General features: G+C 67.5%; 2 protein-coding genes across 5 annotated transcripts; one reads left to right on the forward strand and one right to left on the reverse strand.

Annotated features, from left to right (window-relative positions):
• Positions 1-13,649, reverse strand: HECTD3 (HECT domain E3 ubiquitin protein ligase 3). Of its 2 annotated transcripts, none has more exons than XM_075935849.1 (21): positions 13,335-13,649; positions 11,616-11,776; positions 10,838-10,930; positions 10,203-10,338; positions 9,668-9,783; positions 9,355-9,468; positions 7,980-8,062; positions 7,317-7,482; positions 5,849-5,930; positions 5,274-5,456; positions 4,641-4,693; positions 4,337-4,401; positions 3,954-4,057; positions 3,359-3,478; positions 2,738-2,827; positions 1,733-1,939; positions 1,335-1,464; positions 1,008-1,082; positions 601-682; positions 444-515; positions 1-181 (listed from the first exon to the last, which is right to left on the reverse strand). In XM_075935849.1, the coding sequence occupies exons 1-21, from the start codon at positions 13,647-13,649 to the stop codon at positions 97-99; spliced, it is 2,532 nt and encodes an 843-aa protein (XP_075791964.1). In that variant the 3' UTR covers positions 1-96. The 2 variants fall into 2 exon arrangements, with proteins under 2 accessions (XP_075791964.1, XP_075791963.1); XM_075935848.1 differs by having other exon boundaries at positions 7,317-7,485.
• On the forward strand, positions 13,583-25,477 carry UROD (uroporphyrinogen decarboxylase). 3 transcript variants are annotated; one of them, XM_075935852.1, is made up of 10 exons: positions 13,583-13,712; positions 19,986-20,098; positions 20,317-20,396; positions 22,073-22,135; positions 22,221-22,418; positions 22,792-22,953; positions 23,219-23,356; positions 24,192-24,292; positions 24,611-24,677; positions 25,199-25,477. In XM_075935852.1, the coding sequence occupies exons 2-10, from the start codon at positions 20,071-20,073 to the stop codon at positions 25,361-25,363; spliced, it is 1,002 nt and encodes a 333-aa protein (XP_075791967.1). In that variant the 5' UTR covers positions 13,583-13,712; positions 19,986-20,070; the 3' UTR covers positions 25,364-25,477. The 3 variants fall into 3 exon arrangements, with proteins under 3 accessions (XP_075791967.1, XP_075791965.1, XP_075791966.1); XM_075935850.1 differs by lacking the exon at positions 13,583-13,712 and adding an exon at positions 16,858-17,108; XM_075935851.1 differs by lacking the exon at positions 13,583-13,712 and adding an exon at positions 17,199-17,347.
• Positions 25,478-25,814: the final 337 nt, after the last annotated feature.

The following is a 25,814-nucleotide window of genomic DNA, read 5'->3' on the forward strand; positions in this document are numbered from 1 at the left end:
CTGGTTCTGGCCCTGCCCCGGAGCCAAGCCGACACCGGGGGTTTATTCACCACACACACTGAAATCAGTGCAGAACAGTCCCTGGGACCATCAGCGTCACTCCTCCCAGGGGCTCATGTCCGTGTCAATGGCCACGCAGTTGTAGGCCGCGTAGCGCAGCTTCTCCTCGCACACCTTGGCGCTGGAAAAGAAGAGCCGTTGTCACCGCCCCGCGGGTTGCCGGGACCAGCCAGGCGCTGCTAAGCCACGGCTTCAGCCTCCCTGGACGCTGGGGGAAACCGAGGCACAGCCAAGCGCCAGAGCCGGGAACGGAACCCAGCTTTTGTGCTGCTGGGGCCCACCCCTCCGCCCCACACCCAGCTGACGGGACCCTCCCCGGGACCGGCGCTCTGTGGGGCTCAGCCCAGGGGGCAGGCGAAGTGGCTGCTGGTGGCGCGACTCACGTGGCGTAGTTGGGGAGGTAGAGGGAGCTGGAGCAGGTGGAGGATTCGGGCAGCGCGTCCGTCGTCTCTGAGCTGGGGAGAGAGGACAAGCAGCTCAGCCCCGGCCGAGGGAGAGCGCCTCTGGCACAGGGACTCCGGCGCCCGGCGGGGCACTCACCCCAGCTTGTCCGGGTAGATGTAGATCCGAGCCGGGAGGCGGCTCCGGCCGGTGACAAACCTCAGGAAGCGGCTGCGATCCTCTGCAGGGGGGAGAACACAGTCAGCCGGCCCCAGGCTGGAAGGGAGCCCGCCGGAGCCGGCCAACGTGCCCGATCGCTGCGCCCGGCGGGTCTGTCCGCAGCTCTGGGCTCAGCCATCTGGGGGCAGCCTCACGGCCCAGCAGGCAGGGGGTCCCCCAGCTCTCACAGGCTGAGCCTGGGCAGAGGGTCCCAGCTGTGCGTGGGGAGGGGGGGCTCAGGCCTGGGCAGCAGACACAGGGCCCTGCTTTGGGAAGCCACGCCAAGCGGCCGCGCTGGGGAGAGACCCGGCACCCTGGGCCGTGGCGGTAGGGGAGGCCGGGCTCACCGTTGGTGAAGTTGCTGAGCGCCTCCCAGAAGTACTGGACCCTGGTGTCCGACGACTCGAAGTCCTCAAACCGAGCTGGGGGAGGCACAGAGAAGTGGTGAGAGTCCGGCTCCTGTCCGTGCTGGGCCGCTCCCTGCTGGGACCCCGGCACCCGCTCCTTGCCCCCCCACGAGTGCCCAGATCCAAGGCGCATGGTCTGTCCCCTCTGCGAGGCGCCCTTACAAACCGCGCCGGGGCTTGGACAGCAGGGCAGGAGCCAGGGCCCAGCCAGCACCTGCCAGCAGGCACCTCCTGGTCCCCCCCGTTCCCCACAGCCCCTGCACTTACTGAGCTTCTTCAGGGCGTCCACCGTCACCTCGGGGTCCCCGCAGACCTTCTTCTCCAGCTCCTGCCAGGTGAGGAGGTCGAGGACGGCTTGGGGCAGCACCCTGAGCAGCCCAGCCTGCATCGCGGCGATCTGGGGGGAGGCAGAGCAGCCGGGGGAGGGGTTAGAGCCCCACGGCCGCGCACTGGGTCCCCCCGAGGGCTCCTCAGGCACAGGAGCTCCGCAGGGCTCCACGCAGGGCTGGCCATTAGCACATTAGCGCTCCCTGGCATGCACGTTAACGGACACAACCCCCATGCTTCAGGGCACAAGTCACCCTTGGCGGCGGGGACAGGAAGGGACGTGCCCTGGGGCGGGGTCCCACAGAGCCCCAGGAAGGCAGCGCCCCAGCTGGCGTTACCTGCTCCTTGCTCTCCTCCAGCCGGGCCTTCTGCACCAGGCGGATGAATTCCTGGCGGTCCTCGTAGCGCACCACGGTGCTGCCGCCGTTGGGGATCAGCTCCACCATGCGCTGGTCGCTGAGCACCGTGGTGTAGGTCAGCTCCTTCCCGAACTTGAACTCAAAGGTCTCCTGGTCCATCACCTCCATCACCTCCAGGAGCTTCACCTGCGCGGCCGGGCGAGAGCACCCGCTGCAGAGCGACACCCCCGGCTGCCGGGCGAGGCCCAGCCCTCACCCTGCCCCGGACAGCGTCAGGGCTAGGCCGGGGCGGAGCAGGGCCCAGCATCCCGCAGCAAAGCAGAGCCTGGTGTGCTGGGACAGGCCTCCTGCGAGGGCTGCACCATCCCCTGGCAGGCTGGGACCCGCAGTGCCCTTGGCCCAGGACAGAGCACGGCATGCTGGGACCCCCAGTGCCCTTGGGCCAAGCCAGAGCACGGCATGCTGGGACCCCCAGTGCCCTTTGCCCAGGACAGAGCACGGCATGCTGGGACCCGCAGTGTCCTTGGCCCGCAACGCCCCTTGGGCCAAGCCAGAGCACGGCATGCTGGGACCCCCAGTGCCCTTTGCCCAGGACAGAGCACGGCATGCTGGGACCCCCAGTGCCCTTTGCCCAAGCCAGAGCACGGCATGCTGGGACCCCCAGTGCCCTTTGCCCAAGCCAGAGCACGGCATGCTGGGACCCCCAGTGCCCTTTGCCCAAGCCAGAGCACGGCATGCTGGGACCCGCAGTGTCCTTGGCCCGCACCGCCCCTTGGGCCAAGCCAGAGCACGGCATGCTGGGACTTGTAGTCTCCCAGGGCTGTCTCAGCACTGACATGAGGGCACCGACGTGGGGCGGCTCAGAGCCGGTTTCTGGGGTCCCGGGGCAGCCCCACACAACTGGCCCAGTCCCTGCGTGCTGCCCACGGAGGGTGGGCGCCATCCTGGCAGGCCCGGCCCACGCGCCCGCCCAGCCCCACTCACCAGGACGGAGTCCACGGCGGGGAAGTCCTTGCCCCAGCTGACCTCCTCGCCCGTCAGCTGTTTCCACACGAAGCCCGGCAGCGCCAGGACCTGCAGGGGGAGGAGACGCGGGGCTGGGAGCGCGGGCGCGGGGACCCCTCCCCCACTGCATGCCAGCACCCCGGCCAGGCCAAACCTCAGCGACGCCTCCCAGACAGTCCGGCCCCACACGCCCGCCCAGGGAGGGAGATTTCATGGCCTCTCGGACAGGGGCATCGGCGCTACCGAGGGCGCGGGGCTGCCACGTCAGTGCTCCGACCACTAGGCCCCGCGCCTGCCCTGCCCCCAGCACAGTGGAGCGGGGGAGGAGCCTGCCGACCCCGCCCTGGTTTCTATTCACTGCCCAATGACCACGGATTGCCCCGGTTCTCCCCAGCCGGGTCCCTGGGCCGTGTCTGCAGGGGACCCGCCACAGGGGGGTGACCAGGGACTTGTCATGGCCCCCCCACGGTGCTGGGCTCCCCCTGGCTCTGCCCAGGTCAGTGACTGGCTCAGCCAGGGGGAGCAGGGCTGGGGCCCGTTGGGGGAGCCCAGGTCCCGGCTTCAGGGTGCCCGAGCGAGGGCCCCCCCGGCAGGACTCACCAGGAACTCCTTGCCCCGCAGCGCCGCTCCCATGAGCTGCCCGATCCACTCGTACTTGGCAAACTCCTTGCAGGACGGATTCGGGACGTACATGTCCCTGGCCTCGCCCGTGCTGTTCCCCTGGAACAGAGACCTGCTCAGACCCGCTCGCTCCCCTGCGCCCCCCACTGGCTGCCGCGAGGACCGGGGCTCACAGGTCCTCTGAGACCCCATCACTCTCCCTCCTGCCCCTCCCCTGCAGCGTGACCCTGCCCCGCGCCCGCCCTCCCAGGGCACTACGGACCCCAGGGACTCCCGCGCAGGCCGGGAAGCCAGGAGGTGGCACCAGCGTCCCACGAGAAAGGAGGGGAGGGCAGGGTGGGGCCTCAGCCGTGGCCACCCGGGAACCCAGAAAGAGGGCACGGTGCCCGGGCCGGGGGGTCGTACCCTGCAGGACAGCGGTAAGACCCCCGCAATACTCCCAGTGAGGGGCGAGCGGCCCGGCCCCACACCCAGAGCGAGGGTGCGCCTCCTACCGGCAGGGCCTGCCCCATGGGGATGAGCTGCCGCTCCCCAGCCCAGACAGCAGTCACCCCCGCTGACCCGCCCCCGGTACCTGGTTGGAAGTGCGGACGAAGAAGGGCAGCGGCACGGGGCTCTCTGCCGAGCTGGGACACAGCTCCTCCGACATGTCCGCCAGGCTGTCCCGGAACCCGCCTCCTGCAGCCCCGAGACCCCCCAGCGCCATGAGCCGAGCCCGGGCCCCCCGCCTTGGACGGAGGGGGAGCCTCCTCCCGAGCACCCCAGGGCCGTGCCCCAAGAAAAGCGACCCTCAGCCCCTTGTCCAGGGCCAGGGCAGCACCAAGCCTGTCTCCCACCCCCCCGTGCTGAGCTCTCCCCGACAGCACTGTGGCTGGATCCCGCCGCCCTGCCCAGCTCCCCTGCCCCGGAGCGCCCGGCGGGGAGGGGCCCGGGCCCGGCTCGGCCCTGGGGACGCACCTTGGTCGATGATGCCCTCGGCAATGAACTTGCACTCCCACCACTGGTCGTATCGCAGCGGCCACCTGCGGGGAGCCAAGGCGGCAGCTCAGAGAGCAGAACTCAGAGCCCACGGGAGGGGCCAGGCAGCACCCCCTGGACAGGGACAAGGGTCTCTGGACCCACCCTGGAGGGATCGGCTCTTTGGCCTCTCTCCGACAGTGAGCTGGGACGCTGGCCCTTCCCCCGGGGGTGAGGCTCATGGCCCCTCTCTCCTGGCATCGGCCCCACACGTCTCCCCCGCCTCGGCAGCAGGGCCCCTTACCTGTAATCCAGGGGCTTCTCGTACTTGTCGGAAGGTTTGAGGCCCTCGTGCACCTAGAGCAGGCAGACACAAACGAGACTCAGCCCTCAGCGCCGGTACCCTGGGAGGCAGGGCAGCGCTACTCTCCCCGGACAGATGGGAACGGAGGTGCGAGGGGCTAAGTGACTTTCCCAAGGTCAAACAGGGAGTTAGTGGCAGAGCAGGGAACTGACACCCCCCCATCCCACATCCCAGGTAGCACCGTAACCACTGGGCCTCCCTTCCCTCCATCTTGCCCCGCAGCAGGGTGGGCCGGGGGTAAGCAGGAGGCTCCGAGCAGCGTGTCATGTCCCCACTGGGAGCCGAGCAGCCATCGGCGTGAAAGGCTACAGCACGGAGAAAGCCAGGCCCGCAAGGGAACCGCAGACCGACCGACCCGGCTTGCCCAGCCCAGACAGACGCACCCCAGAGCGACACACAGACGGCAGCACCTCCCCCCATGGGCTGCCCACCCCTTAGCACTCCCAGGCAAACCCGCACACACGTCCTCACGTCCCTTTAGCTCCTCCCACCCCCATGGCTCCTCCCACTCCCGCCCTCCCGTGCCGGGCACCTGTCCCCAGTGGAGCCCCGCCCTGGCCGGCTGGCGGGTACCTGGGTGAAGACGGTGTTCTTGCAGCTGGGCTCCAGGGCGGGGTTGTCGCGATGCTCCATCGCCAGGCGCCGGTTGATGTAAAGACGCGGCATGAAGTTGGGCTTGCTGGTCTCGGAGTCCTTGAGGCACTGGGCGATGAGCGCCGTGCGCCGCTCCGACAGCAGCAGGAACTGCTTGATTTGCTGGCGGGGCGAGGCGGGGTTCAAGACATGCCCGCCCGTGCAGGCGGGGGGGTCTCTGCCACGGCCCCCCACGCCCCACCCCCGACGGCCCAGGGCATCTCCCCCACGGCGTTCTATGGGCTCACCCCACTCGGCACTCCCTGCACTGACCCCCTGAACGCACACCTGGCCCTGCCGGCTCCCCCTGGACTCCCCCCGGGCCCTGCTCCCCACAGCGCCCCAGACACCTCCACTTTCGAGGGGACACCCAGGTGGCAGCTCCCCGCCTTGGGCACCGGGAGGGGGGCACTCGCTCCCCGCTGCCCAGGAGTCCAAAGTGCAGCCAGCGGGGGGGGGGGGGGGGGCGCCACAGCCCCCAGGCTAGGGAGGGAGGGAGCCCGGCTGCTGCTCACCTTGAGCCAGCTGAACGTGCCAACCGTGTGGTCCCAGGCCGGCACGATGTGGTGCAGGACGCTGTCCAGGAGCTTGACAAACCTAGGAGAGCAACGGGGGCCGCTCAAGACACAGGGCAAGGCCCGGGCACCCGGGCGCAGCGTCCCCGGGCACGGCACCAAGAGGGGGCGGCAGTGTTCAGGGTCAGTCCCATCGGTTGCTGGGCTGACCCCAAAGCCCCCGTGCGGCACTGGGGGGGCTGTGCTGTGGACAGGGGGCACTCTCTCCCCTCCCACTCAGTGCTGGTCGCACAGTGCGGCACTAGGGGGCGCTGTACTATGGGCAGTGCTGGGCAGGGCTCAGCAGGGGGCGCTCTCTCGCCTCCCACTCAGTGCTGGGCCCACAGTGCGGCACTAGGGGGCGCTGTACTGTGGGCAGGGCTCAGCAGGGGGCGCTCTCTCGCCTCCCACTCAGTGCTGGGCCCACAGTGCGGCACTAGGGGGTGCTGTACTGTGGGCAGGGCTCAGCAGGGGGCGCTCTCTCGCCTCCCACTCAGTGCTGGGCCCACAGTGCGGCACTAGGGGGCGCTGTACTGTGGGCAGGGCTCAGCAGGGGTCGCTCTCTCCCCTCCCACTCAGTGCTGGGCCCACAGTGTGGCACTAGGGGGCGCTGTACTATGGGCAGTGCTGGGCAGGGCTCAGCAGGGGGCGCTCTCTCGCCTCACACTCAATGATGGGCCCACGGTGTGGCACTAGGGGGCGCTGTACTGTGGGCAGGGCTCAGCAGGGGGCGCTCTCTCCCCTCCCACTCAGTGCTGGGCCCACGGTGTGGCACTAGGGGGCGCTGTACTATGGGCAGTGCTGGGCAGGGCTCAGCAGGGGGCGCTCTCTCCCCTCCCACTCAGTGCTGGGCCCACGGTGCGGCACTAGGGGGCGCTGTACTGTGGGCAGGGCTCAGCAGGGGTCGCTCTCTCCCCTCCCACTCAGTGCTGGGCCCACAGTGTGGCACTAGGGGGCGCTGTACTATGGGCAGTGCTGGGCAGGGCTCAGCAGGGGGCGCTCTCTCGCCTCACACTCAATGGTGGGCCCACGGTGTGGCACTAGGGGGCGCTGTACTGTGGGCAGGGCTCAGCAGGGGGCGCTCTCGCGCCTCCCACTCAGTGCTGACCCCAATACCCCGGTGTGCCCGGCCCCAGGGGGCGCCTCTTTGGAACGAAGAGCGGCAGCTACAGGCCCGGCCCACAAGTGATGGGAAAGGGCCTGTGAGATCCCCCGACAGCGATGGGGGGTGACCCTGGTGCCCAGGCCAGCCCCCACTGTGCCTCCCCAAGCCCCGTGGCAGCTCCCGGGTCCCTGCTCAATCTTCCGGGAGTGTCGCTGGGGCAGATCGACCTGCCGCCCTATGCTCCATGACGGGGCGGGGGGGGGATTCTAACTGGGCCCAGAGACGGCCCGCTCAGCGCCCCCTGCTGGCGTCCCCAGGCGGTACCTCTGAATGACCATGGCCCGGCGGTACAGCAGGTCGGGGTCCGTCCCTTCCAGGCGGGGGTAGCGCACCAGGCTGGCCTGCTGGAACGTGTCCGCGCTGAGCCCCAGCTCCCGCTGCCGGGACGACTTGATCTTGATCCCTCGGAGACGGACGTCGATCCCGTCCTCTGCTGAGAAAGGGACGGCTGATCCAGCAGGCCAGGAGCGCCCGGGCCGCAGACACACCCGGGGGCGCCCGTCCCATCCTGGGGCAGCCTATTCCCTATCGGAGGGCCCAGGACATCGCACCTGGCGCGGGGCGAGTTTGAACTAGAGACGGAACCGAGTCTCCAAGCCCCAGGGGTGCTGGGACCCAGGCTCGTCTCTATGAAGAGGCACCCCCAGCGAGAGAGAGATGGGGGGGCCTAAGGCTCCTCACCCTCCAGGTGCCCCCCCGGGAAGGGCTGTGGCCTCATCCCTCTTCCCAGCAGCCAGCTGGTCACCAGCCCAGCTCCCTTAGCGGCCAGGCCAAGTAGCGCGAGCGTCCTCTGGGGCCGCTCTCCGGAGCGCCCCGCGGGAGAGGGCAGGTGCCCAGTGGGGGAGCGGGACGATCTTGGGGGGGGGGGATCCTCAGAAGCGCCCCCCCCCAATCGTGCAGGGCAGCACAGCTCTTACCCCCACCCACCTCTGCACTCCACGATGCGGATCTCGATGACGGGCAGGTGCGTCGTCATGTCCTCCAGCACACACACGTCGCCGATGTAGCTCCTGGAACAACAGCGCGGGGGGATGTGTGTGTGAGTGTGAGTGTGTGTGTCAGAGCTACCCACTCATGACCCCCCCTTCCCCCGCCAGCCTCCGTTCTCCCCAGGCCAGAGAAGTGGTGCTGCCTAGTGAGCAGAAGTGAACGGCTGGAGCTAGACCCTGGGGATTCAGCTCCCTGCCCGGCAACCGACTTGTCACCCGACCTGGGATGGCGACGTAGGGACCCCACGCAACCGAGTTCAGCCCACAGGGTCCCTTTCAGTCCATGCGTTCTGCTTTTCCAGGACGGTGGGGAGGGGAGCCTGGAACAGGAGGCTGCACAGCAGAGGCCAAGTGCCAGGCCTGAGCCAAAACTGCGGCCAAAACTTGCTCAGCGAAGGCAAAGTAACGTTGTGCACAACAGGCGGGCCCTGCTCACAGTCGGGCAAGAACAGGGCCGGTGTCGCAGAAACACACCTACGAGTGCTAGGCACAAGCCACGCAAGCACATTCCAGGGCAGCAAGGGAACAATTGGACACCGGCTCACCCCCCCCGACAGCAGGGACCCAGCCATCCTAAGGATACAGCCAGGGTGACAGTGCGACAGTAGAGGGGCTTTGATTGACCCGACGTGTGTAAGGGAAGGGGTGGCACCCAGGTGCGCCAGGAGCAGCACCTACGTTGTTGGTATCTGTGGATAACGGTGCCTCGCAGCAGGGCTGGCCTTGTCTGGCCTAGGGGGCAGGAGAAAGTCCTGCCGCTGGCTGCGCAGAGTCCAGTCAGGGGACACACGCTCTTAGCACCCTCGGAGAGTCAGCCGGGCGCTAGTACTGCTCTTCGATTGGCAATAACCCTGACTGGGGACCGTCGCCCCTTCTCTGACTCTGTGCTCACTGGGCAGGTCGCTCGAGGGCGGCTTCGCCGGCTGACTGCGCAGAGCCGAGGAGGCACACGCAGGGAACACACCCGCAGCCAGCAGCAGACAGACCATCACGTGGGTAACGACTGTCAACACACACCCTTCTCTGCCAGGGCTGCACACACCTTCCCCCCGGCTGTGAGCTCTCTGGGGCAGGGCCTGCCCCGTGGCCCCGTTTGTACAGGGCTGGGCCCTCAGCTGGGGCTGGCGGGCGTTCCCACACCGCTCAGAGCTGCCGGCGGCGTGACCACATGGCAGGGCCCGGCGCCTCTCGCTCTCCCTTTGACCGTCCAGAGGGAGGAACAGGCCCGGCGCTGGGAGGGCCTCAAGCAGCCAGAGGGAATCCCCGGCAGCGGAAGTCCAGGCCACTGGAGCGACCCCCCGAGCTCCACTCACTCGTCAATGCCCACGTCACTCAGCTTCTTGAGACTGTCGCCTTCCCCGCCGTACACGGCGACCCTCTTGGGCATGTAATTCTCGTCCGTGGTGTCCACCGTCAGCAGCAGCTTCCTGCGGGGGAGGGGACAGACAAGATGCAGCCTGCGGTGGCCACGAGCTCTCCCTGTCCCTGCAGGAGGGGAGGGGCGCGAGGACGGCCCCTGGGCACCCGCGGGGGCGACGCCGGTGAGCCGCCCGCCTGCCCGTGGCCACCCCGGGGCGCACGCCCCCAGGCCCAGCCACGGCGCAGCGCGAAGGGGCCGTTGCTCACTTGACGACGGTGCCTTTCTTCATGGTGAGCCGCACCCAGTGCTGGCCCTGGGAGCCGTCGCTCTCCCAGTAGGTGTCCGGGTTGCCGTCCGTCAGGCACGACACGTTGAAGTCCTCCTGGAAGGAGGGGGAGGGAGAAAAGGAGTCAGCTGGAGGGAGCCCAGGCCCTGTTCCGTGCACACACGCCAGGCACCACCCGACGCCAGGGAGTCCCAGTGGGGGGGAGGGTGTGTGCCCGGCTGCTTCTGCTCCAAGGCTGGCGGGGGGGGCAAGGGGACTGGGCGGGAGCAGGCACCGTGCCCCAGCTGATGCCGAACTCAGAGCCCTGCTCCCACCTCCGGGTCTCCTCTGCGCCCTCTGACCTCCCCCAGCAGGGGGTGAGGCCCTAACGATTCCCCGCCCCCCTCAGGACACTGCTCCCCTCCCGCGCCACGACAGGTCGCCCGCCCGGAAGCCAGAGGAGCCCCAGGCAAGCCAGGCCGGGCGGCCACAGCGTCACAGCGCAGAGCAGATCGGCAGGCCCCGGCCCCCCGTACCGTGTAGGAGGAGACGTCGATGCTCTCCACGTACTGCTTCACGCTGCCCAGGTTCTCGTCCTCCTTCCCCAGGTGATCGTACAAGAAACGCACCAGGTCCTCGTCGCACTCGTAGCTCCACGTGGGGGGCACGCACCTGCCGGCACACGCAGGGTTAACCCCCAGGAGGCCCAGTGCCAGCCCGACTGACCTTACGGAAGCCCCCTCCCCCGCCCGGGAGCTGGATGGAACGCCCCAGAGCCCAGCGGGCTGTCCCGCGCCTGCCAGCAGGGGGCGCTGTGGAGGACAGACGCGCCCGACTCCGCCACGCACTCACCGCGAGGGACCCAGCGTAGAGCCCGATCCCAGGCCTGCCCAGCCTCCCCGCGCCGACCCACAAGCTCACAGCAAAGAGCGAGGCCGCGGCAGAACCAGCGCCTGAGACAGCCACGTGCACCCAACAACCCCCCGCCTGGGGCATCCTGTGTCTGCCCCGACTCCCCCACGCCCATGGGCCCTCTCCAGCCCACCCCACAGGGTGTCACCCAGCCCGGCCCCGCAGGGGGGTCCCAGCCGGATGACCAGGGCCGGCCGGGAACGCCCAGGGGCCCTCTGGCCTAACCCAGCTGAACCCGCGCCACGGGCCGTGCTGCTACCGGAGCTTCTGCACCGCCGCCTCGTCCGGCTCCATGGCCTTGGGCTTGGCACCGAGCCGCAGGGAGTACGTCAGATCCACCACCTGCTCCCACCTGCAACAGCGCAAGGGCGGAGGGTTGGGGGAGGGGAGATGGGCCTGGGACAGGGAGAGATGGGAGGAGGGGAGGGCAAGTCCCTGCTTTGGGACCCACCCTGGGCTGGTCTCTGGGCGTGTCCCGTCTGCCTCCCCGGGGGCGGGGAGGGGCTCAGACACTGCAGACCTGGGGGTTGGTGAGTCCTGGAGACGCCAGCCGGCTCCCTCCCCCCCACGCCCGGCTCTCGCCAGACCCCGGCCGCCTCTGCTCTGGATGCCTGGAGACGGGGGCTCTGGCAGGGTCAGCGGCTCCGTTCGAGTCCAGGCAGGATCCGCCTCTGGGCAGGGGCAGGCCCGTGGCTGCGGCCCCAGGGCGGGCGTCACGAGGGCTGGCCGGCCTGGGGAGGTGGGCGAAGGAGAGTCCTGCCCCGGGCCCACGTGCAGCCACGCTCTGCAGAAACGGCTCCGGGGCAGCGGCGGGCTGGGGGGCACCACACGGTCCGGAGGTCAGACCCACGCGACCCTGGGGAGCCGGGATCAGGTCCCCAAGCTCACAGCTCTGGCCTCCAGGGAGTCAGCACTACAGGGGGAGGTCCCACGCAGGCCAGGCCCTGCCCAGCCCCCCTCGGGCCAGCCACACGGACACAAGCTGGGGCGCCCGGTCCAAGCCCAACCCCCCCACCCCCAGAGCCTCGGCCGCCTACCGGATCACGGGTTTATAATCCACCCCGAACAGCTGCTGCTGCCTCTGGATTCGGTCGGTGGACTCCACCGGGACCAGTCGGTCCCCCCCCTCGGCATGCTTGCACACCAGGATCCAGCCTTCCTCCAGCTCACAGCTGCCCCGGTACTCCTCCAGCTGCTCCTGCAGAGCAAAGCGGAGCCCGTCATGGGCCCTGCGCCCGGCTCCGCGCAGCGCCTGCAGCCAGGGGAGCTGCCGTCGGGTTCACACTGCCGGCCCACCACCAGCACCCAGCCAGAGCCACAGAGCTCCAGGCCAACAGGGACGTGCGATCCCCTCACTGCCCGCCCCCCCCACAGAGCCTGCCCCCCGCTTCCCGCCCCCACCCAGCCAGCGCCAGGCTGCTCCCCAACGGGACACCAAAATGCCGAAGGGGGCAAATCAGCTTCCCCCCTTGCTCCTTCGCCCCCCTGCCCCGTTCACCACCCGGTGAAACAAGCCCAACTCATCGGGCATCAGCTTCCAGCGCCCAGCTCCCGCATCCAGTTCTGCCGCTGCCTGGAGCCCACAGCTGTGGACAGACCCGTGTCCACCTGTCTGTCCCATTTGCCCACCTCTCTGTGTCCACCCGTCTCTCCCAAAAGCATGTGTGTCCATCGGTCGCTCTCATCTCCGCGTCTGTCTGGCTCTCTGTGTGCCCACCCATCTCTCCCATCTGCATGTCCCTCCCATCTTGGTGACCGTCTCCCGCCTTATCCATCTGTGTCTGCGCATCTCTCCTCCATGTGTCCGCCTGCCTGTTGCTCCAATCTCTGCGCGTGTCTGTCTGCCTGTCTTTCCCCATGTGCATCACTGTGCAGCAGTCTGTCTCACCTGTGTGTCCGCCTACGTGTCCGCCTGTCTCTCCCTATGTCTGCTTGTCTCTCCCTTCTGCCTCTGTGTCTGCTCATCTTTCCCCCCATATATCCACCCGCCTGTCGCTCCCATCTGTGTGTCTGTCTGCCTGTCTTTCCCATATCCATTAGTTTGCATTAGTCTCTCTCACCTGTGTCCCTGCCCACCTGTCTATCCCCTCCACATCTGTCAGCCTATGTCTCCCACGTGTCTGCCAGTCTCTCCCTATGTCCGCCCGTCTCTCTCTTCTGTGTCTGCTCATCTTCCCCCCATGTCCACCTGCCTGTTGCTCCCACTTGTGTGTGTGTCTGCCTGTCTTTCCCATTTCCATCTGTTTGCATCTCTCTCTCCCAGTGTCCATCTGTGTCCTCCTATCTCTCCCAGTGTCCGTCTCTCTGCGCATCCACTGGCCACCTCCTGTGTTGATCTGTGTCCATCTGTCTCTCCCACCTGCGTGTCTGTCTGTCACTCCCATCTAGTGTGTGTCTGTCTTTCCCATGTCCATCAGTTTGTGTTTCTCTCTCCCGGTGTCTGTTTGTATCCCCCCTTACGTGTCTGCATCTGCCGGTCACTCCCACCTACATGAGTGTCTGTCCGCCTGTCTCTCCCCATGTCCATCTGTGTCTCCCTGTGTCCCCCACCCGCGGGTCTGTGTCCATCTGTCACTCCCATCTACCTGTCCCATCCGCCTGTCCCTCTCCCCCCCCCCCCGCGGGCCTGTCCCCGCCTGTCTCCCCCCCCCCGGGCCTGTCCCCGCCTGTCTCCCCCCCCCGGGCCTGTCCCCCCCCCCCGGGCCTGTCCCCGCCTGTCCCCCCCCCCCCCCCCGGGCCTGGCCCCCCCGCGGTACCTGGCACAGCTTGACCCACAGCCCCTGGCTGTTGCAATACTCCTCGCCGCTGGCCCGCACGCACGTGCCCTTGCGCAGCTCCACGGCGCAGCGGGCGGGCGGGCGGCGGGCGCGGGCCGGGCTCTCGCTGACGCTGAGCAGGGCGCGGCCCGAGCCGGCGGCGGCGGGGTCCCGGCAGAGCTTGTAGCGCACGCGGCGGGGCACGTAGCAGAGCGCGGCGGGCAGGGGCCGGGCGCGGCCGAAGCAGCCCACGCACTCGGCCAGGCAGCGCACCCGGCCCAGCAGCTGCTGCGGGGAGTCGGCGGCCGCGCTCATCCCGCCCGGCCCGGCCCGCGCCTGGAGCCCCTTTCCGGGTGCGCCTCTACGCCTGGCTTTACGGTAGGCGGCTGCGCGCGCAGGCAGCGCCCGGGGCAGCCCTGGTCCCGGTCAGCCCGCGGCGGGGTCTTTCAGGCACCCAGGGGGGCAGCTGCGAGGCCACCCGGAAGCGGAGGGGCAGGATCGGCGGGCGGGGGCGTGGCCTGGGCAAGATGGCGGCGGGGCAGGAGCAGGGAGGGGAGCAGCCCCGGTGAGGGGCGGGGCCGGGGTCAGAGGTCGCGGGGCCAGGCCACTAGCCCCGCCCCCCCGGGAGGTCCCGTCACAGCCCAGCGGGGGGGGGGGAGTGGCCGGCGCGCGCTCTGCTGCTGTGATTGAAAGCCCAGCCTCGCTCCCGTGCGCATCTCTGAGTCACGTGGTGGAAGCTGACGTCACAGGGGAGCTGTGTGCTGCTGAGGGTCCCTGCAGGGTTGGGCAGCCCGGCCCAGGCTTCCCCTCCTGCTGGAAGGTCTCCGGCCGCACGGACGCTCCGGCTCTTTGCTGGGTTTTTGCGGAGCAGCGTCCGTGCCAATCTAGACGCGGTTTTGCGCAAGAAAACCCCCAGCGCCATGTTCGCCATCGGGGGTTTTTGTGCACAACAGTTTTCAGCGTCTGCACTGGCCCCTCCTGCGCAGAAACGTTTCCGGAAAAGGGCCTTGGCCCGAACGGGAACGTCAGAGCATTTGCGCAAGGAGCACTGATTTCGGACAGTAGAACGTCAGGGCGTTTGCGCAAGGAGCACTGATTTCGGACAGTAGAACGTCAGGGCTTTTGCGCAAAATCAAGCGTAGACAGCTGGGAAGTTTTTGCACAAAAGCAGCCGCTTTTGCGGAAAAACTTGCCAGTCTAGATGCAGCCATGATGTAAGTAAACTCACTGTAACGTGGAATCTGACTCCTCCTTGTACAGTTGAGCAACATTTGGTGACCCTGGAAAGAAAAACTTGACTCCCTGGAACGTACAGATGTATATCTTTGTACTGTCAGTGAACATTTTAAAAAGAGGGGAAATTAAATGGCAATTACGTACACAGTTACGTAGTTACCTACCTCTTGACATCCTTAGTCCAATCCTGTGCCCGGTTCCCTAGACTGTACCTCTCTGAAGTCTGCTTGCACTTGGAAGTCCTTTTATGGATTTTAATTGTCTATATTTTTTTCATCTAGACACTTGTGCACTTCCATGTGAGTTCCAGAAACAACATGGGAACGATCCTGGCTGGGGAGATTGGAGGGGCTCTTTGGAGGCAAGGGGGTAGCAGCCTCTACTGTCTCCTTGGCTGTAGTTAGATGCTTAACTGGAGCAGTGGTGGGTAACATCCTTCCTCTGCCAGGCAGGCTCTGTCCAGAACTGTCTCTTTCCTCCCACGCTTGACGAAAACTCTGCTAATGCAACACAGGGCTGAGACTGCGCAGGCACAAAAGTCAGTAACACTATCTAAACGTGGGCCTGGCGCTGCAGGGTACCAGCCATCTCCATGTACAGCACAGTGCTCTGTAGCTGGGTCCCAGTCTGTGACGTGATGAATTCCCAGAAGCTGTGGGTACGCACCTGTAGGGGAGCCTGGACAACCCCGTCTTGACTAGAATGATAATGGCTTGACCAAAGTGCAGCTTCTAACAAAGGAAACCCAGGCCTGACTCAAGCCTAGTGCACATAGGCCAGGCTGGGGGTGGGGGTGAGCTTTGAGCATCAGGAGTGCCTTAAACAGTGGTGCGGAGGGAGAATTGGTCTAGTGAAACCACGCCAAGAACATTGGGAGAAACCTGGTACAGGTACATACCATTTCTAATAAGTGAAAATCACCGATGCAGCCATAGAACTATCAATCAAGGATAGTATAGTTTGAATAGCAGGGTGTATCCCAAATATGGGCATATACAATATGTAATCAATGGGTAGATTTCACTAGAATGCCCAAGTCTCGCTTTGCTATAAAAGTAGGTGTAGAAAAGATAATCAGTAGAAGGGATTGGGTAAGGGTTCCCCATCTCCTTACTTGCAACTGGAAGCGGTGCCTGTTTCTACCGACTGATGCATTGTGGACACCTCTGCGCGTGGGAAAATAAGGCCACGAGCGCCCGTCTGACAATCATAAGGTCTTAGCAGTGGAAGTGTGTGCGATTTATAGAGATAACTATGTTTAGCCATTCCCTTAAAAATTAAGGTTTCTGTGTCTTCTCCTAGGTAAAGGTGTTATATTATTGTCTGTGCTACTATCCTGTGTGTTGAAATAGATCTGTGTAACCTTGCATTGCTTTCCTTTACTACTCTGTGCATAATAAAGTTAACAAGAGTCTGTGTTGTTGTTACTGGCTTCTCTCGTATCCAAAAGCCAAACCACATGACAGCACCCGATAATCTCCAACCCCTGTTGGAGGGTGTCAGTGCGAGGGCTTTGGCTCCCTAGACCCTGGGATGCTGTTCTGGGAACGCTGGGAAAAGATGGGGCCCTGCAGGGGTCAAACCAGGGCCTGGCACTGGCCAATATTTTCATGAATGACTCCAGTAATGGAGCGCAGAGAGTGCTGGTGCAGCTTGTGGGTAAAACCAAGCTGCAAGTCCCTTGGAGGACTGGATCAGAATTCAAAATGACTTTGATAAATTAGTCTAAAATCAACTAGATGAAAATCAATAAAGATGAGTGCAAAACCTGACCCTCAGGAAGGAAAACTGCAATGCCCCACTGCAGCAGGACTGCCGGAAAGGACCAGGGCATTACAGGGGCTGTTGACTTCGGACCGTCCCTGCCAGCCCTGTGTTTGCAGGATTGGATTTCTGTTCTACGCCTTCGTCCGTCCTGCTGCATTAATGCTGCATTCGTAGCTCTGGATGTTCCTGTTTGTGGCGTGAACTGTAGCGTTGCTGTAAATATAGCTGAGCTTCCCAGGGTTGTGATGTGGAGTCTCAGCCAGGAAGAGCAGGAATAACAGAACCCAGGCCAGCAGGGCTGCACATTTCAACTCGACTAGAGGAAAAACTGCTGATTTGTATGAGCTGTGCCTGGCTCAGCACAATGTCCGCAAAAGGCAGGTCCAGGGCCCTGTTCCCCTGCCTCCCCCACCTGCCCAGCAGTCGCTGGCCCAGACAAGGGGCTGTTCAGGGAACAGCACAAAGAGACGGGCTGATTTGTTATCAGGCTGGAGCAGCTGCTCTGGGGAGATTGTGGGCGGCAGAGAAGGCTCCGATGGCCATTTTAGCCATAGGGGGATCTTGCCCAAGAAATTCATGTTGCCTGTCCACACTGGCCTCGGGTGGACGAGCTCTTGCGCAAGAGGGCTTCTTCCGTGGGGAGAAGCCCCCCCCGCTGTATCTGAGCCCAGACTTGGGGCTTTTATCCCCCACAGCACGGAACAAGCGTCACTTCGCCCCCTCCCGCGCCTGCTTCCCTTTTCGGGGTGCGCCTCTACGCCTGGCTTTACGGTAGGGCGCCGCGCGCGCAGGCAGGGCCCGGGGCAGCCCTGGTCCCGGCGGCGGGGTCCTTCAGGCACTCGGGGAGGCAGCTACAGCGCAACCCGGAAGCGGCGGGATCCCGCCCCCTTGGGGGGCGTGGCCCGAGCAAGATGGCGGCGCCCGCGGGGGGCGTGACCGCGCGCAGGGGGGAGGAGGCAGCGGAGCCGCCGGCGGCAGCGCAGGAGCATGGAGGGGAGCAGCCCGCCCCGGTGAGTGGGGGGCCGGGGTCAGGGGTCAGGCAGTAGCAGGTGGGGGGGGCTTCCCCGCTCCTCCCCCCCCCGCACCGCCGAACAACGGGGGGGTCCAGGCTGAGCCCCCCCCCCCGGTCCCTGCGCTCAGGCCCGGCCCGGGGGGGGCGGGGGGGCTGTTTACTCCATTAACCAGCAACCCAATGAAGCCGTTGATGCTAATGAGCCCCCCCGGATCAGAGGCAGCGGGGGGGGGGGGGGCGGGGGGGGCAGCTGTGGCCCAGGGGGACCCGCCCCCCCCCGCCGGGTTGCGTCTGTTTCGGGGGGGGGGGCCCTGCCTCTGTCAGAGTCAGCAACGTGCAGAGGGAAATGGGGGGGGGGGCTGGTTTGAAAGCCAACGGCCCCCCCCCCCCCTGCTGCTGTCTCGGATACAGAGGCGGGGGGGGGGCAGGTGCTTGTGGCGGCTAAGGGCTGAGCCAGGCTCGCCGGTGTCATTGGGCCCGTTATCGCCCCCCCCTGCGCTGCCCCTTGGACGGCAGGAGACGGGCCCCCCCCCCCCCCCCCCCCCCCGCCGGGCCCTGCCGGGAAGCTCTCGGTTGGGGGTCTGGCCCCTGTCCGCACGGTGCTGGGGGCTGCGTGTCCCCTGCTTGCGGGAACCTCCCTCCGCAGCAGAGCGCGGGAAGAGCCAGGTAGCGCGACGGTGACTAGTGGCAGCAGGCGCTGGGGCCGGGCGCGCTGGCGGGGCGGACAGAGCCTGGGCCCCAGGCTGGAACTGGCCAGTCACGCTTGCAGGGTTACTGAGGTGGGGCTGCAGACAGGATCAGGACCCCGCTGCGCTGGGCGGCCCAACGCCGGAGCAGACCCTGCCGGAGGAGCTGGGGTTCCCCTGGCAGTCGAGACGGCGGGAGCCCCGTTTCCCTGGGTGGCTGGTGCCCACCCGGCTCGCTGGGCGCGGGATGGATTTTTCCAACCGTTCTCTGAAGCTGTAGCCAACTCAACCCGCACTCCCCAGCAGCACAGCCAGGACATTAGCTACAAGGCTGCAGCCGTAGGTCTGCCCCAGCTGCTGCTGCAGGGGATGGGCTTGTGAGAGCCTGTCTTGGCTCCACAGGCCACCTACCCAGGGCCCGTTTTCACATGGCCAGCCTCCGCCCGGCTTCCAGCACAGCTCCTAGGGAGCGTGGTGGGGTCCAGCAGCCGGGGCACAAAGGGCCTCTCAGCCTGTCTCATGGGACCCAAGCCAGGGTCTGTCCCTTCTGCCCGGCTCTGGCAGCGGGCAAGAGAAAAGGCTGCCCTCCCGTTCCCCAACGTGGGGCATTACAGCCCAGTGTCCTGGGCCTAGCGCCCCCAGGCCTGCGCAGCAGAGATACCGCCCCAGCGCCCGACTGGGAGTTACGGGCACATCAGAGACGCCTCCCAGCAGAGTCTGAGCCCTGGGGCTGGGGGGCGGGGAGGCTCTGCTGTCCCACAATCTCCCCAGAGCAGCTGCTCCAGCCTGATAACAAATCAGCCCGTCTCTTTGTGCTGCTCCCGGAACAGCCCCTTGTCTAGGCCAGTGTCTGCTGGGCAGACGAGAGAACAGGGAGGCAGGGGAGGGGGCCCCAAGCCTCCTGCTGGCCTCGTCCTTAGCCATGCACAGCACCGGGCCGCGCTCGCAGGCGGGGAAAACGTTTCACCCAGGGCGCCCTGTGCCCACCTCCAGAGAAGGCAGCGTATTCCCACCGCAGCGCCCCGCCCTCGGGGCTCCGTAGCAGCTCAAGGGACCCCCACACAGCTCCCCGGCCTGGGAGGAAAGGCAGCTGCAGCGGCCTGGGAGCCAGCACCTTAAACCCGAGTCTTCCCCACGGGCACCTCCCGGCCACGTGGGGGCAGTGACTGGGGTTGGGGGTCCCTTTCCCCAGTCAGGGAGCTGGGGGCGTCCCTGCCTGCTCCTGCAGTCACCCAGCGAGCGGGGGGTCGGGCGCGTGAGGCTCGGGTTGTCGCCATCGCTCCGCCCCCACTTCCTGGCCCCGGGGTTACAGCCCGGGACACTCCAGCGGGGTTGGGGCTCGGGGCCTGGCGGGGAGCTGGGAACAGATGGGAAACTTGCCTGTGTGCAGAGGGGTCTGCGTCGGCTTCCTGCTGGCTGGGGGGCGCAGGCCAGGGGCTGCCCCCTGGAACAGAAGAGCCGCCCAGGGAAATCTCCACTACCCCAGGGTGAGCCCCGAACAGCCAGGCCCAGGGTGGGCTGGGACCCTGGCCTCAGCCTCCCTTTGCCCCCCCCCAAGAGAAACTGAGGGCCAGGGCCTAAGTAAACAGGCCTGTTCCTCACCTAGCCTGTGGCTATGGGCAGCGCAGCCGCAGGCTCTGGGACACGGGCAGGGCTCACCCTCTCCCACCCTTGTGCTGCAGGGAAGCTTGGGGCCAGATCCCTCCTTTATGGGCCCCAGCTAGGACTTCCGATTCCCAGCACCTGCCTGGGCCCCGCCCCCTACCCAGCTGCCTCTGCCCATCGCACTGGTGGGGAAACTGATGGGCTGGCGTTCAGTCCCAGGCTGCTCGTGCCTCCGACCACCCAGCCCGGGGGTAGGGGGCTCTGCAGCTGTCCTGCCCCACACTGCTCGGGGGTGGGGGGCTGCTCCCTGCTGACTGCCCGCCCCCACCTCCTCCCTCGCCTCAGGCCCCACGGCTTCCCTGCGCTGAAGAACGACACGTTCCTGCGAGCGGCGAGAGGGGAGGAGACGGAGTACACCCCGGTGTGGTGCATGAGGCAGGCTGGCCGTTATCTCCCGGGTGAGTGGCTGGAGCCCAGCACCCCTGGCAGGGAAGCAGGAGTGGGGGGCTGCCAGGCAGGCTGGGGATCACTCCCAGGGCGGCACAGCAGCTGGAGCAATGGGCAGAGGCCAGGGCAGCGGAGGGTGCTGTGGGGACCCCTGTGCCTTTGCTCCCCTGCCGTGGGGGGCCCAGCGAGGGGCATCCCCCCCACACTCACCCCGCTGACTTGCTTGCAGAGTTCCGGGAGACCCGGGCTGCCCAGGACTTCTTCGCCACCTGCCGGAGCCCCGAGACGTGCTGTGAACTGACCCTGCAGGTGAGCGGCTGCCCGGCGCCTGGCTGGAGGTTCTCCCCAGGACGGGCTCCCCTGGAGGCTGTGGCGGCACCGTCTGGGGGCCCCCCTCCGCCCAGAGGAAGGCGCTGTCAGCCTGCCCAGGGCCCAGCACACGTGTGACAGCCTGGGGGAGCTAAGCACCGCCCCTCCGCTCGCCAGCTGCGGACCCTGGGTGACAGCGCACGTGCCCCTTGCCTTAGCCTGGGAGCTCATCCGGGCCAGCCCCTGCTCATGGCCACGCCGGGCCCCGGGGCCTGGGCAGGAGGAGCTGGGTGACCTGGCAGCAGGGAGCGATGTAACCGTGCCGAGAGCCAGGTCGGGCCCGCAGGGGGTTTTGCTGAGCAGGGGGCCTGGGCGGGAGCCGCCGGCGGGCCGTGAACGCTGACGAGGATGCAGCAGGCGCCGTGTTTCCAGGGGCGACAGGGAAGGGTTAGTGCCTGGGGACGCACCTGGCAAGCTGTGTGCAGGGCTGCTGGGGGGAGCCAGACTCAGACGAGCCGGCGCAGAGAAGGGCGACTAGGGCGACGTCACAAGGAGCCTGGCTCGTGTGGCCCAGCTGCGGGGCGACTGCTCTGTGTGAACACGCCAGAGGGGTCAGTCCCCGGGGGCCGGGGGGAGTTAAAGTTAAGCAACAACGTGGACACAAGAACAGCCGGCTCTACGTGGACCATGCACAAGGTGTGGGGCAGGTTTCTAACCAGCCGAGTCGGCGTGTTCCGGCATCGCTTCCCAAGGGGGGCGGGAGGGGAAAGGGGGGCGGGAAAAACCTACCTGGCTCCACGCCTGAGCAGGATCTGTTTGTGTGGGGGATGGCCTGAGGGGCTGCCTGCATGGGTGCCTTGCTGGTCTGGGACTGCAGGCAGCCAGGAGCGCCAGAGGCCAGCGCCAGGCGCTATGCGTGGAGGGCTCCAAGTTAAATTAAATGAAGTTAATGGAGATTGCCTATCTCCTAGAACTGGAAGGGACCTTGAAGGGTCATTGAGTCCAGGCCCCTGCCCTCACAGCAGGACCAAGCACCATCCCTGACAAATTTTTGCCCCAAATCCCTAAATGGCCTCTGCAAGGATTGAACTCACAACCCTGGGGTTAGCAGGCCAATGCTCCAACCACTGAGCTATCCCTCCCCCCGGTATTACAGAGAATTCTTTCCCCAGGGGTCTGGCTGCTGGGTCTCACCCACTCGCCCTGGGTCTGGCTGACGGCTGTGTCTGGGGGCGGGAATTCCCCCTGCTCGGATTGGCAGTGGGGATGTGAAAGGTTCATGGGTTATGGTGAATCGGTAGGGCCTGGAGCAGCTCCCTGCCTGCTGTGGCCAGGGGCCTGCTTCAGCCGAGCGGGGTCCTCCGTGGACAGGGGTTCTCCAGCCTGGAGCCCCTGTCCGTGGTGGGCTCTGGCCCGGCTCAGGCAGCCCAGCCCCACCTCTCCGTGAATGGGTTGACCAGTCACACGTCCCGCCGCAGCAGCATGTGCACGGGGGCTGCTCTGTGCCTGGAAGTCTCTGAGCCGCGATTTGAGGAGGTCGGTAGCTCGGGCAGGTTCGGGGGCTGCAGCAGCAGGCGAGCGAGGGGCCGTGAGCTGGGAGGCGCAGGTCGGCCTGGGGGGGCGGCGCCCGGGAGCTCTGGGTGCCTCTGGCCTGACGCTGGCTCTGTTCCCTGCAGCCACTGAGGCGATTTCCCCTGGATGCCGCCATCATCTTCTCTGACATCTTGGTGGTGCCCCAGGTAAGCGCGCCGAAGGCTGGGGCGGATCCCCACGGAGACGGGGCTGGTGGGCACCGGCTCCCTCTCGCGTCTGGTCTCCCCCCAGGCTCTGGGCATGGAGGTGGTGATGGTGCCCGGCAAAGGGCCCACTTTCCCGGAGCCCCTCAAGGAGGTGGAGGACCTGCTGAAGCTGCGGCGGAAGGTGGACGTGGCGGCGGAGCTGGGCTACGTTTTCCAGGCCATCACGCTGACCCGGCACAACCTGGAGGGCAAAGTGCCCCTGATCGGCTTCTCGGGGGCGCCGGTAAGGACCCCTGCCCTGCCCGGCCCCTCTGGCTGTGGGGAGCCAGGCGCGCAGCCCCCCGGGACTCTAGGGGAGCCTGCCTCGCTCACCCCCGCCAGGCTCTGCGCATTCTCCTGCCTGGGCGGGCGGGGAGCGCCAGGGGCTTCCTGGCCCTGGTGTGCGGCGCTCGAGCCGTGGGGATGCTGGAGGCGGATCTGGCCGGTAACTCCCCTGCCGCGCTGTAGGCAGTGTCTGTCCCGGCTCTGCTGTCCAGCCTTGCCCTGGGCCGCCCCCATCTCGCACCAGCTCCCGTGCGAGGGGCGTGCAGCACGAGGCCTGGGGGGCGGGGCTGTGCCCGCTGGCCGGGCCCTGCTGACTCCTCTTCCTCGCCCAGTGGACTCTCATGTCCTACATGATCGAAGGCGGCGGCTCCAACACGCTGGCCAAGGCCAAGCGCTGGCTGTACCAGCACCCCGAGGCCAGCCACCGCCTGCTGCAGCAGCTGCAGGACGTCGTCGTGGATTACCTGGTGGGCCAGGTGGCAGCCGGTGCTCAGGTGCGCCCCGTCGGGGGGGCGGGGGTCGCAGCGGCCGTGCAGGGCGGGGGCCCTTGGGGAGCCTCGCGAGAGAGACCGGCCTGGGGGTATCGCTGTGGGCAGCTGGCAGCAGGCTCCTCAGCACCGCGGGGGCAGAGCCCTGTGGCAGGTCGCAGCTGGCAACGGGCAGCCGGGAGGGGCTCACTGTTGTGTGTCCAGTCGGCCGGGCTGGGCTGGGGGAGCCGGGCGCCTGGGGCTGTAACGGTCGTGCCCTTGGCTCGGGCAGGCGCTGCAGCTGTTCGAGTCCCACGCTGGGCACCTGGGCCCGGAGCAGTTCCAGGAGTTCGCCCTGCCCTACATCCGGGCCATCGCCGCGCGCGTGAAGAGCAAGCTGCAGGCGGAGGCGCTGCCCCCGGTGCCCATGGTAAGGGGGGCGCTGGGCCGGCCCGGCCACCCGGGGGGGCGTGTGGCGCTGCTGCCGTGGGGCGTGGCACCGAATGTGCCTGAGGCGGGGGAGGGGTTTCCCTTTGGCCCAGCTGGGTCCCTGGCAACCTCCGGGCCGGGCATGGGGGCAGCCAGCCCGAGCTCCCAGCTGCCCCCTTTAGCTCACTGGTGGGACTGGTTGAGGCCATGGCTGCTTCCCCCCCGGGGAGGTGGCGTTTGGGTGGAGGAGGCGGGGGCTGCCTGGCCGTGCTGGCCCCTCAGCGGAGCGCTGGGTGGTGGCAGGGCGGGGGCCGGGCCCTGGCTCAGATCCAGCAGCCCGCATGCCAGTGCACCTTGAACAGCCCAGGCCTGGCGCAGACACTGCTCGGGGGGCAGCGTGCGGGGGAGACGCCTGCGAGGAGACAGGCCTGGTACTCCCAGGGGGTGGGGGGAGGGAGGCAGTGGGTTGCATGCCCCCTGCCCCCCAGCTCACGCCAGGGGCAGCAGCCTTGGTGGCCAAAGGCAGAGCACGGACGTAGCGTGGGCCAGGCCGGCGCGAGGGGCAGCTAGGAGATGCTGCCGGCTCTGCGAGGGGCCCCCCACAGGCCAGGCTGGCATGGCTGCGCGCCTCAGTTTCCCCAGGAGACTGACGGCAGCGCTCGTGCTGGGGGCGTCCGTGCGGACCAAGACTCCGGCTCACAGGCCTCGCCGCAGCCGCTCGTGGGACCCAGGGCTGAGGCCGGGCAGTGGCTGGCTCCGTGTCCCACTCTGCACGGCTCAGGGTGGAGCCAGGCCACGCCCTGCGGCTGAGCCCCTCCCGCGTCTCTCCCCGGCAGATCGTCTTTGCCAAGGACGCGCACTACGCCCTGGAAGAGCTCGCGCAGGCCGGCTACGAGGTGATCGGCCTGGACTGGACCATCCCACCGCAGGCCGCGCGGTAAGGGGCCCGGCTGGCAAACCAAGGCTCAGCTCCAGGGGGAGGGCTCAGCCCGGCCTGCGCCGTTGCACTCAGCGCTGCGGGGGCACCAGGCTCAGCCGTAAGCCACCCACCCCTGCCGGTGGCTGCGTTGGGCTTGCAACTCAGCTCCCCCTGCACCCTGGGGTGGGCGGCTCCCCTGGGCTGGCAGCACAATGGTGCCTGGAGCCCTGGGGAGCAGCAGTGCTGGGCCTGCCCAGCGAGAGGAGAGGGATCCCCCCGGGCTCCACAGCTGCCACCCTGAGCCCCTGGAACTTACCAGCTTCCTTTGGGTTCCAGTGAGCGGACGGGGCCCCGCGTTACCCTCCAAGGCAACCTGGATCCCTGCGCCCTCTACGCCCCCAAGGTAAGGGGCTGGCCGCCCTGGCTCTAATCCCAGCACCCCCACCCCTGCTGTGGGGCAAAGCACGGCCCTGGCCTCAGTTTCCCCACCTGCACTGTGGAGCCAGGCACGTGGGGCTGGGGGGTGGAGCCAAGAGCTTGTGGGGGCGTTTGGGGCTGAGCCCAAGCCCGGGGGAAGCCCCTGTCTGGCACCTTCCCCCAGCGCCGGATCCGAGCTCTGCTGGCCCGGGGCCGTGTGCCGGGGCGAGGGGCCCGGGGCCGTGTGCCGGGGCCGTGTGCCGGGGCGAGGGGCCGTGTGCCGCCGGGGCGAGGGGCCCGGGGCCGTGTGCCGGGGCCGTGTGCCGCCGGGGCGAGGGGCCGTGTGCCGCCGGGGCGAGGGACCCGGGGCCGTGTGCCGCCGGGGCGAGGGGCCCGGGGCCGTGTGCCGCCGGGGCGAGGGGCCCGGGGCCGTGTGCCGCCGGGGCGAGGGGCCCGGGGCCGTGTGCCGCCGGGGCTCGGGCTCACGCCGGGTGTCTGGGTTGGCAGGAGCAGATCGGGGAGCTGGTGAAGAGGATGCTGGAGGGGTTCGGCACCCAGCGCTACATCGCCAACCTGGGCCACGGCCTGTACCCCGACATGAGCCCCGAGCACGTGGGCGCCTTCGTGGAAGCCGTGCACACGCACTCCCGCCACCTCGGCAAGCCCCTCTGAGCTGCCCCCCGCCGGAGACCTGCAGAGTCCCAGCCCAGGGGGCGGCAGTGCTGCTGCCTGGGGGCGGATCTCAGCCACACTGGCCTGGGTGCCAAATAAAGCTCCTTGCCGGCCGCAGAGTGTGATGTGGGGCAGGGTGGGGACTGGAGAAGCTGGAGGGGGAGCCCGGACCCCCCCCAGCCACAGGCAGGGCCTCTCCGGCTCAGCGGCCCTGCCCGGCTTTCCCAGCTCAGGGCAAAGGGCCGAGGGACTCGCATAGCCCAAGGCAGCCGGAGAAATGGGGCTGGGGCCAGGAGGGGGGCTGGCCCCTAAACTCCAGTCTCAGGCCTGGGGGTGGTGCTAGGCCCGCCCCCCCCAGCGTAGCAGACTGAGTTCCAGGGCCCAGCTCCCCTCAGCAGGCGGGGCGGGGCGGGGAGCTGGCCCTGGGCCCACTCGTGCTCGTGGATGCTGA

The sequence above is a fragment of the Pelodiscus sinensis genome, chromosome 9 (assembly GCF_049634645.1).
Source record: "Pelodiscus sinensis isolate JC-2024 chromosome 9, ASM4963464v1, whole genome shotgun sequence".
Taxonomy (NCBI): Eukaryota; Metazoa; Chordata; order Testudines; family Trionychidae; genus Pelodiscus; species Pelodiscus sinensis.

What these genes read in the sequence shown, in the direction of transcription:
- HECTD3 (XM_075935848.1), bottom strand. Translation starts at nt 13,649, where the DNA reads ATGAGCGCGGCCGCCGACTCCCCGCAGCAGCTGCTGGGCCGGGTGCGC. An exon ending in GCACGTTCAGCTGGCTCAAG is followed by an intron (nt 5,457 to 5,848) that starts GTGAGCAGCAGC and finishes TCGCCCCGCCAG; the next exon opens with CAAATCAAGCAGTTCCTGCT. An exon ending in CCGCCGTGGACTCCGTCCTG is followed by an intron (nt 1,940 to 2,737) that starts GTGAGTGGGGCT and finishes CCGGCCGCGCAG; the next exon opens with GTGAAGCTCCTGGAGGTGAT.
- UROD (XM_075935850.1), top strand. Translation starts at nt 16,873, where the DNA reads ATGGCCATTTTAGCCATAGGGGGATCTTGCCCAAGAAATTCATGTTGC. An exon ending in CCTCTACGCCTGGCTTTACG is followed by an intron (nt 17,109 to 19,985) that starts GTAGGGCGCCGC and finishes CCCTCGCCTCAG; the next exon opens with GCCCCACGGCTTCCCTGCGC. An exon ending in TCGGCTTCTCGGGGGCGCCG is followed by an intron (nt 22,419 to 22,791) that starts GTAAGGACCCCT and finishes TTCCTCGCCCAG; the next exon opens with TGGACTCTCATGTCCTACAT.